Genomic DNA, 16,177 nt, shown 5'->3' with positions numbered 1-16,177 from the left:
CCTCTCTCTTTGCACACTCACACACACACACACACACACACACACACACACACACACACACACACACACACACACACACCATATTTCACAACCACTTAGAGCAAGAAATCTGTACAAGGCAACAAATTATGGGAGAGACAAAGACCCCAAATTAGAGACGCTTTTTAAATATTGCTTTTACAAACTTGGAAAGTTGATAGAATAACAGGTTTTACATTCACATGCATTTTCTAAAGGATATGAAGTCAGAAAAATCAAATGTCTGCCGTTATTTTCTGACTTCAATCCTCAGTGATTTTCCAGAAAACTTAAATTTTATGAGAAACAGACCATAAATATGAGTTGAGAATCTGGACAGTTGAGAGCAATGTGCACCCTACCTTCCATTATTTAATGACTTTAATAATATTTAGATCATCCCGGAGATTTGTCAAAAAACACAATATTTATGAGGTCAGACCAAAAATGTAAGGCAAAAATGAGAATTTGTACAGGTGAAAGATATGACACACACTTACACACACCTACTTCCCTCTTTGCACACACACACACACACACACACACACACACACACACACACACACACACACACACACACACACACACACACACACACACCTACCTGTTAAACATTTAAGAACACACACAGCTACCTCTCAGTTGTCCATTCATGATTCCCAGTCCAAATGTCTTCCAGCATTCAAATTCTGCATGCACGGAAAATGAAGAAGTAAACAATTGGTTGCACACACCTGTTGTGTCTGTGTGACTGGATGCAAAGGACACTCTGAAAGAAGAATGCCCTTAAAAATATATATACATAATTTTCTGTAACATATCACAGTCATACACAAACCAAAGTTTGATCAAAACAAGGACTAACAATAGCAAAGCAAACCTCTTTAAAAAATGTTTTGTTTGTGGTCACACAGAAATGGAACTTGCCTCCCCCGCCACCAAAATAACAGGCAAATAACATTTTGTTCCAAACAAGGAATAACACAACAGTCAATTGTTATGTGTTTTCAAACTGTCCCAAAACTGTGTACAACACATTTACCACAGAAAATCTATCTTTATGCAATTGGCATTCACCTCTACCCGTGCCCAGCATTCCCCTAGAGGTGTCTATGGGCCATCCTAGAAGGCTAACACTCCTGTGTCATTGACAATATAGGACAGTTACACTTCAATGAAATAACACAGAAGAGTGTAAAGAGAAACAGTTGTAATAGTTAACACTTGTGATGAAAGGTAATAAGGCTGTATATCTGAGAAAGTTATATGCCCTGACAAAAATGTCTGTGCCATCAGTTAACTTCTAAGAAGTGCATGCAGATAAATGTTGCATTTGTTAATGCATATATATATATATATATATATATATATATATATATAAATATATATATGTACATATATATATATATATCTATATATATATATATATATATATATATATATATATATATATATATATATATATATATATATATATATATACACATATACATGAAAATATTTCCGAGTTACATGTGAACAAATCCAGTATGTAACTGAAAATTTCAACCATACCTTATCAAGGTCAGTAGTCGTCTGTGCAGATAAATCCAAAGTAATAGCAGTCATCTACTGTGTTATCTGCATACACAACTCTTCTCACCTTCAGGTGCTCTAGCTACACAGTTACATTTATATAGTGTAGATTCAGACCTGTGAATACAGTGAAGATGCAGATGAGGTGTGAACTCAGTAGAATTGCTGAATCCCAAAATCCTGGCTCTGTGTCGCAGATGTAAACATAGTGGAGGCACTCCCTCAGTTTTTTTGTTGCTAATGGATTGCAACTATGACTGGTTACTGATAGGGAGAAGGAAAACACAACAGCAGTCTGGACTCCCTTACCTGCAGTGGGTGTGTAACCCAGGTTACACCTACAAGGTATAGAAGTTATTGTATCAAGGTTTTAAGTGTAAGTAAGCAACACATATTTCTCATTTTCTCTTCAGTAGTATCCAAACTCCTCTACCTTTGTTGAAAAACTGTACATTCTTGCCATTTAATTTTCTCATACATTTGAAGGACCACGATGCAAAATGCTATACACACTGCATGTCTCAGATTACTGCTCAGATAAGAGAAGAATGAACACCATACAAAGGTAAGACAGAGCTGCATTACTGTGAAAAATAGTCAAAAATGGTTATGTGATCACTCATTGCACCACATCTAAGATTAACTCATGTACAAACAACTGAGAGTGTACAAGTGTCATATGTTTTGCTAATATCGTGGATGATTTGGGACTGGCTTGTATGCACAGTAATTTTCATTCCTCCTGTAAAGCTGTTTCTGCGGCAAAGAGGGATAAAACACCCTTACTGTGTTTTGTAGGTTCATTGATGTGACAGTTCAAATCCAAACTTGTGTAAAAATCTTCAAAGTGTACTTATATTTATTTTGTAATGTTTATTTATTTTTTTAATATCAATATTTGCATGGTGCGCAGTACAGCTCAAACATGGGAAATGGATAAATACAATAAATGTCATGTCACAGAGTTAGCAAAGCAACAGGTGTGTGTCTTACACTCACTACTATTGACAGTGCTGACTGCCATGCCTTTCCATTTAACATGCTTGCACGGAGGTAAGCAAAGCAATAGAGCTCTCATAATGTTATCAGTGAAGCAGATGCTCAAGTTTGTTCATTGCTTAACTATGTTCAAATGTAGAAATGAGTATAAATGTGTATCTTGCATGAGCTAACACTTTGCCGCGGATCGCACAAACCAGCTGCTTGGTGAGCTCGGAAAGTGTACATTAGCACATATTACCTATGTTTATTGCCCATTTGAGTCTTCATCCCATGACAATACATGTAAACTCACAACCAAAGGGAAGGTACTTTTAAAGGAAAGAACACATATTTACAATGTAGTCATGCATTACCTGCACCCATGCACTTGAAGCTTGGTCACTCATTATTTGTTCCCAAATATATCAGCTACAATACAGAAATAAATAAAAATGCTTTCCTACATATCACTAAAGCTTTATAATGACAATACACATTCAGATTTTCCAATACTTATAGTATTGTGGACAGCTGATTGCATATAGTTTGTAAAGTTGTATCTTAAAGTATACTTGCACATTGGAAACACGACAGCAAATACTAGGCTTTGCACACTCATCAGTCTGATGCAGATATTTAATATTTTGTCAGTCGTACATGGCTATCCATCTATTTCATGCAGACCTCCCAACATATTCACTCAAACATTCAATGATGATATCATCCACTATAAATTGTTCTGGAGGATTGTAAACTCAGACTTGTGCCATTGTGCTTGTGTTAAGTACTGAGTTCTTTAGCTGGCATACTTAGGTAGGGGATCTAACTTCACCACAGTCAACTGTTGTGTGTCTGTCTAGTCAGAAGAGCATAACTGTGTATCCTGCAGTCATCAGTAAAATCTCATGGAGTACCAATATTTTGACATTTCTACGTGCCTACACATCCATTTAATTCAGGCCTCACAACATCATCTCTCAAACATCCAATGATGATTTCATTCACTATAAATTGTCCTGTAGCATTGCAAAAGTCAGACTTGCACTGTGGTGCTTTCTTTAAATACAGAGTTCTCTAATCAGTGTATTTAGTTATGTAGGGGTTCTGTTCACACTGCAGTCAACTGGTGTGTGAGTATGTGTTTCAGTTGGTTGACATTCAAGAGACCATTTTACACCAGCATGTGAGATGCTGCCATTACCAGCTTCTTCTCACCAGACTCTGTTGATGTCATTAGCTATAAAGTATTCTCTGACACTATAAAATCCAGACTCATGCTGTGGCACTTGTGCTAAGTACTGTGCTCTGTAAATAGGTAGGTGTTATGTTCTCATTGTGGTCAGCTGGTGTGTGGATGTTCACTTGGGTGACATTTAAGAAACCATTTTATACCAGCATGTAGGACACAGCTATTACCATCTTCATCTCACCAGACTCTCCTGATGTCGTCACTTATAAAGTGTTGTCCAACACTATAAAAGCAAGACTTGCACTGTGGCACTTGCTTTATGTAAGTATTGTGCTCTGCAAATAACTAGGGGCTTTCTTCTCATTACAGTCAAGTGTGTGGGCATTTAAGAATCACTGGTGACAATTTTAGAATGATACGTGAGTCCATAGCTATATCCAACCCTTCTCTGAACATCTGAACATCTGTTTGTAGCATTCAGTGATTTTGTCATCCTGTGTAACATGCACTCTGACAGTATTCAAGACAAACCTGTGCTGAGGCAGTAACATTAACTACTGCTTTTGCAAACTACTTTAACTACACATATAGGTGTTCTAAACTGACAGCAGACATAATCTGACAGCAGGCAACTTGCATGTCTATACATACAACTATCATTTTTGAGACAATTTTACACAGGGATGTGATTCCACATCCATTCCCTACACTTCTCTCATCATGTTCTTCTCAGTATACAATGATGCTACCATACTCCCTAAAGTGCAATGTGACAGTGTTACAGTCAGACATATGTGGTATTGCTGCTGCAACATTGCATAGCATTCACATATTATGCCTACAGATGCATAATGTTCAAATCAGGCTCAGTCTACTGCTGTCTGTGTGGTTGGTGGTACATTTTGACCATTGCATAATCTTAGGAATAGCTTTTCATTTCACTACTAGTTGCAGTAACTTTCATGTAGCCCCATGCATCCTCTTTTTTCCTCTGGCCACATGACATCCTTCCTGCAGAGGAGTGGAGGATGTCCTCATGTTAAATATGCATACACACATCATAAAGCAGAGTCCTTCAATGAGCCTCTGCAAGCCATCAACAAAACAATGCATGTGCGATCACAAATTCTGTTATGGTGTGGTGCACATGTCCCATATGGACAGTGGCAGAATGTAATGCAATCCAACAAATATACACACATTAATCTTACTATATTCAATAATATAGATATAGGGATCTTGTTTACATGATATAATAAAGTCTAGGATTTCATGTGATGTTGGCCATCAGCTTAATAATGTCCTATGACCCTATCAACAGTTGACATGTCAGTGTTACTGTCATTGACGTGCTATATTGTGGTGTGTATTTATAGTATGGCTACAAGAGGGTATTACAATCTGTGATGTGAGCTAATGTAGTAATGGCCATTGGTGCCATTGCATTACATGCTCCTTCTACAATGACTGTAGTAATATGCCCCTTGCGAACTGGTGACAGGGTATGATACACTTGTATGTATAATGCTGGCATATTAGGACACGTGTTGTTGTAGGGGAGCAGCTAAACTGTGTATACAGTTTACATTCCACCATCACAGTAACACTTCCAGTGTGGCATGTGTTTGTATACCATCATTAAATGCTCTGTGATACAGACCAATATAGGTTTGTATTGATTACCTGGGCATACAAGTCTTGTCTCATACACATGCTGTTATGCTGGGATATACACAACTGATGTATCACATGTTTTGATACAATTGCAACCATGTGGATGTCATTGTATGTTCATAGGTTCATAGGTAAGTACTAGGCTATTGGCCCTAGGGCCTATATAAACCTAGCCAAAACGCTACCCTGGCTTTCGCCACCCAAGAAAATTATTTTCCTGTGCCCTTGTCAAGCAGAGCCACAGAAGTGATCCCCGGGGTGAATTTCCTATTACCCATATGATCATCAAGATTTTTCTTGAAGAGTGCTAATGAGGAGCTCTGTTAGATATAGATAGGTAGTCTGTTCCAGAGTATGGGAAGTCTCTGGGACAGGAATCTATCCCTCCAGCATGTTCTGTTTATTGTGGTGACAAGGTTTAGGTCCCTAGAGCATGTAGCTCAGATGGATTGGGATTTTCTTAAGTGGAGCATGTCCAACAGCTCTGGGATTGACATAGCTTTGTATGTTAGGCACAGATTGCCTCTGAGTAGGCGATATGTGATGGAGTAAAGCTGGAGTTTTTTTAGACGGTCTGCATGGGGCATCTTTTTGAGGCCAGTAATCCTCTTTGTGAGGTATTTTTGCATCATTTCCAGTTGTTCTAGATGTCTTGTGAGGTACATACCAAAAGGGGAGTTCTACTCTATATTAGGTCTAATGATTGATGAGTAGAGGTGAACAATGACCTCTTTTTTTCTAGATGAGAAACCTTTTGTGATGAGGTGTGCCACATAGAAGGATTTCCTGACCACTGTGGCAAAGTGATTATCAAAGGAGAGACTACTGTCCACCTGTGTCCCAAGGTCTCTTATCACACTTTCAGTGTTAAGTAGACTACCGCCTATGTGGTAGTTCATGGGTACAGAGTTTTTACCAAAGGGGATGACAATGCACTTTTTGGCACTGAGCGTGAGGCCATGGCTTTGACACCAAGCATCTGTCTCAGTGAGGCCCTTTTGTAGGATGTCCACATCATTAGGAGTTTCGATTATGTCTGCTAGTTTGCAGTCATCTGCGAACTTAGTTAGCCAAAGACCTTCTGTGTTAGCCTGTACTTCAGAGAAGTAGATACCAAACAGAAGAGGACCCAGGACTGAACCCTGTGGTACTCCACTTGCCACTGGTCTGAAGTCTGATTTGGAGTCTGCTGCTTTCACAGTGTGGGTTCTGTCAGTAAGCCATTTCTCAACCCATCTTGTGACATAGGGATTTATGCCTAGTTTAGTGAGTTTATAATTCCAGAGTGGAGGATGGTGTTGAACACCTTGGCGAGATCTAGATAGGCTGTGTGAACCACCTTGCCCTCATCTATGGCTTTGGTGACTACGTCAAAGAAGTCTATCAGGTTTAGGAGACATGATCTGCCTTTTACAAACCTAAACTGTGTGGGGTCCAGAGTTTGGAGATCTCCAATGTCTTTGTTTATGCGTTCCATGATGATACGTTCCATGGCCTTGCAGACCAGGCTCATCAGGCTAATGGGGCAGTAGTTCCCGGGGTCTGTCATGGCTCCCCCCTTGTGGAGTGGGATAACCGTCACGGTGCGCCATTCAATTTGCACCAAGCCTGAGGTGAGGCTATGACTGAACATGGTACTTAGGTGGGGTGCCAGTTCATTCTGTAGTTTGTGTAGAAGGCAGTCTGGGATGTTGTCAGGTCCCATGGATGCTGTGTTCTTGGCTCTGGAGAGTGAGGTTTTTACCTGTGCAGCCATGATTACAGGAACTTTGCATTCTTACGGTATAGAGATGGGCCTTTTAGGGGGTGGGGGGTAAAGTTAGCACTGAACCTGTCTGCTAGGATGTTGGCAATATCAGTTGGTTCTGTATATTTAGTGCCATTGTGCTGTAACTCAGAGCAGATCTGAGTGTTGCCATTGAGATTCTTGATATAGCTATAGAATGCTTTGTGGTTGTCCTTAGAATCAGTGGTGATTTTGTTTTCATAATTAGCTTTGGAGTATTTTATGAGGGACCTCAGCTTCTTACTGAGGCTGATCAGGGAGTTCCTTCAATCATAGGATTTTACTCTTTTTTGCAACAGTTTCTTTCTTCTGTTGTAGAGTTTGTTTATGGCAGAAGACCACCAGATTGGCTTCCTTTTTTTGGAGGATAGCATTGTGGTTTTGTTAGGGATAGCACAATCCATGCACTTGTGTAAATGCTTATAAAGTACATTTGTTTAGGATTCAGCAGTCGTACCTCCATTGTCCATCTGCAAGGGTGTCGTGAAGTTTGTGCAGTTGTGTTGCCACACACAAGGATTATTGAGGTGGTCAGCTGCACCATTGTGACTATTAGCATTTGTGTCAGGAAATGTTCTGCATGAGCCACAAATAACTGATCTGTAATGTGTCCTGATATGGCATCAGGGTGCTCAAATGCTTCCCATGAAACACAAACAGGCATATGTTGTGCAACTGATGTAAGTACACAACATTGGTACAGTTGTATGACTGTGTACATAGCACCAGTGTGTGGAATATGATGAATGACCAAGGCTGTATTTATAGGTCTTTTCACAAATCATTTATTCCAATAAATTTGAAATGTTAATTAGAATACAAAACTAAGTACAGATTTGCATGTGGATGCCACCAGTCATAGCCAACCAGATGAAACAGACAATCCACTAGCTGACAGTTTGTCTCACACATCACCCCCTGTTGCAACTGGCCATCAGCCAAAGTATATATGCAAACATTATTCAGTTTCTGTTCTAAGGAGGGCAGCACATCTGTGTGCTCTGTTACACAAAATCAGGGGGCAATGACAACATCATAGGTTGCCTATAGCATGACTCAAAACATGGACCTACCAGACATAGTTCGATCCTTACTTCAACACAGTCTCCAGTTAGAATATGTTCCTATATAGAAGGGTGTACAACAATATGCATCCTTCTGACTGGGAGGGAACATCACCTGATACATGCATGTATAGACACATCCTGACTCTCTTCATCTGTGAGGTAGACCAACAAGTAATCATGGACCTTTTTTAAATGGACACCGATAACATCCTGACTGTGTGCAAAACATATGTTGAATTCTTCAGGCTACATCATGTCTGTTACATATGTTAGATATCCTCAATAAGGTCAACAACAGCATGCATGATGGTAACACTATCATCCTGGCTAACTTGAGCTGTCCAAGGCATTTGACACAAATCCACACTGAGGTTTTACTAAGACACCCTCACAAGTGGCCATAAACAGATATATCACCAAGTTGGTACACTACTGGATCACATACATGACAGATAAATGTGCTGAAGTGTGTGAAGTGACCTATATCCATAGTCCAGTGATCAGATCCTCACCTCACGGTTCTACTATACCCATTCCTGTTATTATTTAAGTTTCAGACATCAAGAATGACTTAATCATCCTTTGTCCAAACAGCTTTGTGGAGGACTGCAGATTGTGGACAATCACTGAATCTAAGTGTAATATTAGTATAACAGACATAGTATCAACACACACAAAGGATTGCTGCCACAGGAGATGAACAAAAATCATAGGGGGATTTGTTATGTTATAAAAGCAAATACATGTCCTAATTATAATATAGACAGTCCACCCCGATGAGCACACCAAATGGTATGTGACCTGTGTTCTCAGGTAGATGGTATATGGAACATCCACTGGCATGAGGCCACAATGGTGATTACTGCCTTGTATGTAACACAACTCCAGAGTATGTGTGGGACATCCATATCAAAGGGCATTATAGTTCTATAGTTTTCAGCCCTCATCACACCAATAACTGAGTACAATGCACCCTTTCCATGTACATCACAAAACATCTTCCAGGGATGAGTTACTCAAGTGTACTACATTTAGCACACTAAGCTCCCACACATCTTATACCTCAGTATTCCTTTTGTTGCATAAACATTCGTGTTTGATGGTGTGGAACACCTATAGAACATGCATGTGTGATACGTGTTCCTGCGATGCAAACAGTACATACATAGTTAATTGACAACATTGATGGCATGAGTTACATTCATGGCAGTGTGTATTGCACCATATATAGGTTCATAGGTTCATAGGTAAGTACTAGGCTATCGGCCCTAGGGCCCATACAAGCCTAGCCAAAAAATGTACCCTGGCTTTCGCCACCCAAGAAATTTATTTTCCTGTGCCCCTGTCGAGCAGAGCCACAGAAGTGATATATGTATATGTATATGTATGTGTGTATATATATATATATATATATATATATATATATATATAGCCCACATCCCACCCCCCGTAAGGAAACCTCCTTAAAAAAACTTCTCCAAAGCCAACTTCATGCTACTGAAGTTAGAAGTGACAAACTTCATGACACCCATGCAGACGGGATCTGAAAGTTCGACTGTGGAATCCTACACTAAGGCACTGTACGAGCACATCCACTCATACATGAATTGTGCCATCTCAAATAGAACCAAGATGCTCTTCTCAAAAAAAGGAAGCCAATCTGGTGGTCCCCTGCTATAAACAAACTGTACAACAGAAGGAAGAAACTGTTGCAGAAAAGAGGAAAATCCCAAGATTCAAAAAACTCCCTCACCAGCCTCAGTAAGAAGCTGAGATCCCTCATAAAATCCTCAAAAGCTAGTTACAAAAATAAAATTGCCAAAGATTCCAGACAACCACAAGGCATTCTATAGTTATGTCAAGAATCTAAATGGCAATGCTCAGATCTGCTCTGAGCTACAACAGAATGGCATTAAATATACTGATCCCAAGGATATTGCCAATATCCTGGCAGATCGATTTAGTGCCAACTTCACCCCCCTCTCACCCCCTAAAGGTCCCATCTCAATACCAAAAGATCTCCAAATTCCAGTAATCACGGCCACACAGGTAGAAACCACACTCTCCAAAGCTAAGAATACAGCATCCATGGGACCAGATGACATCCCAGGCTGTGTACTACATGAACTACAAAATGAACTGGCACCTCACTTAAGTGTCATGTTTAATCATAGACTCACCTCAGGCTTCGTGTCCACTGAGTGGTGCACAGCTACAGTTATCCCACTCCACAAGGGGGGATCCACCTTGGATCCCGGGAACTACCGTCCCATCAGTCTGACAATCCTGATCTGCAAGGGCATGTTACGCATTATCATGGAACTTATAAACAAAGACATTGGCAACCTTCAAACACTGGACTCCACCCAGCTTGGGTTTGTGAAGGGCCGATCTTGTCTCCTGAATGTGACTGACTTCTTCAAATCAGTATCCAAAGTTGTGGATGAGGGTAAGGCAGTCCACACAGCCTATCTGGACCTCATCAAGGCGTTCAACACCATCCCCCACTATGGAATCATAGATAAACATACTAAGCTGGGCATAAATCCCTACGTCACTCGATGGGTTGCCAACTGGCTTACTGACAGAACCCAGACTGTAAAAGTAGCTGACTCCAAATCCAGCTCCAGATAAGTGACAAGTGGAGTACCTCAGGCTTCAGTCCTGGGACCACTCTTGTTTGGCATCTACTTCTCTGATGTACAGGCCAGCACTAAGGGAATCTGGCTAACAAAGTTTGCAGATAACTGCAAACTGGGAGGCATTATTGAATCCCAAATGATGTGGATATTCTATAAAAGGGCCTTACAGAAACATATGCCTGGTGCCAGAGCCATGGGCTCAAGCTTAATGCCAAGAAATGTATAGTTATCCCCTTTGAAAAAAAACATGTACCCATGAATTACCACATAGGTGGCAGGACACTAAACATCAAAAGTGTGATGAGAGACTTAGGGACACAGGTGGACAGTGGTCTCACTTTTGATAACCACATTGCCACAACAGTCCGGAAATCCTTCTATGTGGCACACCTCATCACTAAGGGCTTTTCATCCAGAAAAAAGGAGATCATTGTCCCACTGTACTCATCCCTCATTAGACCCATTATAGAGTATAATGCCCCGTTTGGTATGTACTTCACAAGACATCTGCAACAGCTGGAAAGGCCACAGAAATACCTCACTAAAAGAATCACAGGCCTAAAGCAGATTCCATATGCTGACCGCCTAAAAAAAACTTCAGCTATACTCTGTGGCATATCATCTACTCAGAGGCGATCTCTGCATAACATACAAGGCCATGTCAAACCCTGAGCTGTTGGACATGCTCCACTTAAAGAAATCCCAATCCCTCAGAGTCACACGCTCCAGGGATCTAAACCTTGTCATCACAATGAGCAAAACATGCTGGAGGGATAGGTTCCTGACCCAGAGACTCCCCATACTCTGGAATAGACTGCCCATACATGTCAAGCAGAGCACCTCATTGGCCCTCTTCAAAAGGAACCTTGAAGATTGGATGGGGGATAGGAAATTCACCCCGGGAATCATGTCAGTCGCCCTGCTAGACAGGGGTCCAGAGTAGTAAATATTGTTGGAAGAAATATCCAGGGAATTGTTATGACTAGGCTTGCATAGGCCCTAGGGCCGATAGCCTAGTACCAACCTATGAACCTATTATATATATATATATATATATATATATATATATATATATATATATGCCATGCACACCTGTCAACTAGCCAGGATTGGTCATAATCTCACATACAGGTGCAACAGTGTCCCTTCTACCACCTCCAGGAGATGTTAAAGTTTGAGGAAAGTATGCTTGATTTCCCTCATAGATTGCTGACAAATCATAATAGTTGTACAAGTGTGTTCTTGCAGAACCATCTATGATCACTAAAAGTCACATATGTTATGCCAAAGACATGGGATTAATGGTGGTATTATTCTGATACTGTCCAAGACTATTCGTGCTTCTGTCTACTGTTATTCATTAGCCTGTTACTGTGTATCCCACTTGGTTGAGACCTGTGCTAATATTACATTCATATTCAGGCAACTCATTTTGCACAGCTTCATAATATGCACCTAACCCCTATTGTATATACCTTCCCTGATATATGTCTTCTCCTTTGTTCATGTCAGGATGCTTATATCAAGAAGGAATCTTCTCCATTGACATGTCACCTTGTGCGACAGTCACATAATATACAATAACTGTGCAGTCCATACTGTATCATATCGACATGTGATTAGTGTTAATGCTACCACTGTCTTCATTGACATCCCCTCATTTGCTGTATATTACGATGTTTCATCTGTCCTCTTCCCCTGTGTTCCTTTCTACAGTTCATCTGCATGATCCTTTTCAATACACATACTTCCACTCACCATTTTGTTATAATGCAGTCTATGTACCCTTACTGGTCATTTACACAACTTTTATTCAGTATGCCTGAAACAGGTTTTCACAATATTCTGCACCATATATACTTTCATGTAATGTGTTGGAACTATACACATTGCTTTATTGATAACCCCGGTAATCATTGTGGCGTTCCGCCAAATCCTGCAGACCTAGTTTGCTTGCTTTACATTTCTGTGGCTGTCTGTGTTGCTTTACATGCAAAACCATGCTTGTTAATGTTTAACTGCAGTGTGCAGCATGCATTTGTAATTAGCACTATTGCTCATTCAGCAAACACATAAACTCCATGTAGGCTTTGCATTGAGCCTACAGAGTTTATTGAATGCCCAAGAGAAAGAAAAATAAAAATTCAATTTTTCATAGCATGTATCTGGAAAAAAAACAAGTGTTCAACTTAAGGAGACTTTCCTTCTCATAAAGATAAAAACAGCAGTCAGTGTTTCACTGCTTTAGTCAGATTTAAGATAAGAATACATAGAGAGTTCAGAAATATTTATTATTGTCTCATCACATTGCACATTCTGTGGAAAAACACTCCTGCATCTTTCTTATGTCCCCTTTCACCTAAAATTTTTCAATAAATAATTTTCAAAAGTTAAAAGATAAAGCATACATTTTGGAAAATGAAAACATAAAGCATTCATTGCAGAGAGTTGGATAGTAGATAGAAAGACAGACACATAGATAAATAGTATTAGTTAAAGAGTTTGAAAATACTGATACAATTTTTATCTTTTTCTTTCAGATGTCTTCACACCACCATTTTTCACAATATCTCGGCTTGGAAAAGAAGACAAAGTTTTAGTCTTAGCTACCGTGATATTCTAGGATCAGGATCTTTCTCCACAGTTACTTACCACGTAAAACGACTGTTTAAAACTATACAATCCTATAAGGGAAAACATACTGAAGACATAAACTCAGTTTCAGACAAATGATGCCAATGGAAGAGTATATAGTATATTTTTTAATCCTGACTGTGGATATCTTCATCTTTTATATTTTAATGTGTCTTTTTAACAGATATGCATATAAACTTGCAGCAGTTCAAGAGAGAGCAGGTCAAAGTCATAGTCTTCCTGGAAAACAGCACATTAATTTTAATGGTGCACACAAAATAGGTCAAAGACAATGTAGTCAACCTCAAAAACGGCTTATTGGTTTTTCTAATGGACAAAAGGGACGCCATTGTCAGTATTGTTCACAACAAAAACAATTGATTAATCCCCAGGGTGCACATAAGAAAACAAAGTCAGCATATCATACCTTAGCAAACAAAATCACATTTTCTAAATATGAAATGAAACAATACACAATGATAGCAGAGAATACAGTGAGGAAATTAATTACACAGATGAAAAAAGAGATTTTATCAGGTGATCTTATAATAGACAGTGATTTTATCAGGGCTGGCAGCTCATTTGAAGGACTGAAAGTCAAACCTGATATTGAGTTTGACTTTTTAATCCCTCTGTCACCACCAGAACTATATCGATTTCATTTTAGCTCTAAGACCCATGGCATACCTGCAATGTTTTGTTTAGTACCAATACTTGAATTACAAGCTCGATCAATCTACCAAAAGCCAGTGGATTTTAAAAAGAAATTCTGTAGTGATTGGCATCTTCAGTCATTAGCTGTTCGTAGATGGTTTCAGTCCCTTGCTGACAGAGCAGTCAGAAGCCTCCCTGAAATCAGTTTGGAGGTCAGATTTTCAGAAAAAGGACCTGCTCGCACTATGAAAATAAGGAAGAGTGGGATTCCAGAAATTTCTGTTGACTTGGTTCCAGCAATATATGTTTGCGGTATTTATCTGGTTGCAAAGACATATGGAGGTATTACTGAATGTCAACATCCTTTAAAGGACAAGTTATGGAGGATGTCATTTTCTGTTCAAGAAAAAAAAATTCTGGAAAACATTAGTAGTCATTTACCAATAAACGCTTGTCATCAGAAAACTCTGCAGATTGTGAAGCATTTGAAACAAAGTACACCACCACTGCAGTGGTCTGCTAATTTAAGCTCTTATCATTTGAAAACAGTATGGCTTCACATGTTGCAGAAGAAATCCTTATATGATTGGCAACATGAAAAACTAGACCAGAGAGTCCTGGAATTAATTGATAATTTAGTTAGAAATTTAAGAAGCAAAATTCTTCCACATTTCTTCATAGGGAACAAACATTTGTTATTGAGGGGCAAAGATGTCCCAAAGCATGTTCTCCAGTATGAAAATGAATGTAATTTGTTCAGTGATATGCACCCATCTACCTTAAAACAGGTGTGTATGCAACTTGAACACCTAAAATATAACCTTGACAACACTGTAGGAAAACTATGTGCATCAATATAAAACATTATCATTACAAGATGAGGCAGAAGATATAGCAACCCCATTAGAGTGCTGAGCTGTAAATAACATTGACTATGAATAGTCAGTAGGATTTCAAATAAGAGAAATAAATGTTTAGATAAAGGCCACTCTCATTTAATTACGTAGTAGTACAAAGTAATGAGTGATAAACTCTGGCATTTGGCTTTAGGACAGTTCTTCAGGAAGCTTCCATTTGAAAACATGGAGAGTCAGTCGCTAGCTATGGCAGGTTTGTCTACAAATGGGGAACAATGGCATGGCTAGGATGGGGCAAAGGAGCGAATGCCTTGGGCAAAAGGTGTTTGAGGTTGATTGCCAGTTAACAGTTGTGCGTGTGTTTACTACTAGTTCAGAAATGAATGATAACACTGCATTTGTGGTCCTGGCTGAAGCACTGAATTGCTTAGCTAGTGGTAATTTAGTAAATACAACAGCATCCAAGCTGACCCAGCATGTCCATACTAAACACACAGAAAACCAAAGAACACATAACCCAAGCACTTACAGCACACAAAGGTTCATCCCACTTTGAAAAGGATTTACCGGTTAATAATAATAATAATAATATTTATATATATATATATATATATATATATATATATATATATATATACATACTATTTCCACCTTTAAGTAATAACACAAGTACAGCATATTCAATAAAACCAAAACCTATTGGCCTGCATTTTTAACACAGGAACAATACTGTCTCATTTAGAGCTGATAACATCATCACATTTAATTTGATCTCCCAAACTCTTTATAAAGTGAAACATTTTCCCAATATCCACTAGTACAACCCCTTTTCACATGTTCAGCAATAAAAAGTAATTCATGGTTTTATGATTTTAAAAAGTGAGTTATTCCTACCACCATAGACTGATAGCCAGATTAGGTTCATAAATATGTTGATGTGGATTTCTCTAACTTTTGCCGACATAAAAAGCTGAGCAGGAGCTGCATCCAGCCACATACATGACCCCACTAATATTACTAATATTACAATTGTGAGGCGGAAAATTGGAGATCAACCACCACGTAGGAAAAAACACAAGTCTTTATTAAAACAAAAGAAT

At 39.1% G+C, this 16,177-nt stretch overlaps 1 protein-coding gene across 1 annotated transcript; it reads left to right on the top strand.

Annotated features, from left to right (window-relative positions):
* Window positions 1-13,652: 13,652 nt before the first annotated feature.
* Window positions 13,653-15,110, top strand: LOC122816316 (cyclic GMP-AMP synthase-like). Its single transcript, XM_044089050.1, has one exon. The coding sequence runs from the start codon at window positions 13,662-13,664 to the stop codon at window positions 15,078-15,080; it is 1,419 nt and encodes a 472-aa protein (XP_043944985.1). The 5' UTR covers window positions 13,653-13,661; the 3' UTR covers window positions 15,081-15,110.
* Window positions 15,111-16,177: the final 1,067 nt, after the last annotated feature.

This window comes from Protopterus annectens, chromosome 1.part1 (genome assembly GCF_019279795.1).
Source record: "Protopterus annectens isolate FY-2018-M chromosome 1.part1, PAN1.0, whole genome shotgun sequence".
In the NCBI taxonomy this organism is placed as follows: Eukaryota; Metazoa; Chordata; order Ceratodontiformes; family Protopteridae; genus Protopterus; species Protopterus annectens.
The sequence above is the reverse complement of the archived record's forward strand: the minus strand, read 5'-3'. Positions and strand labels throughout refer to the sequence as shown.

Coding starts and splice junctions, on each gene's coding strand:
- LOC122816316 (XM_044089050.1), top strand. CDS start 13,662: ATGATGCCAATGGAAGAGTATATAGTATATTTTTTAATCCTGACTGTG.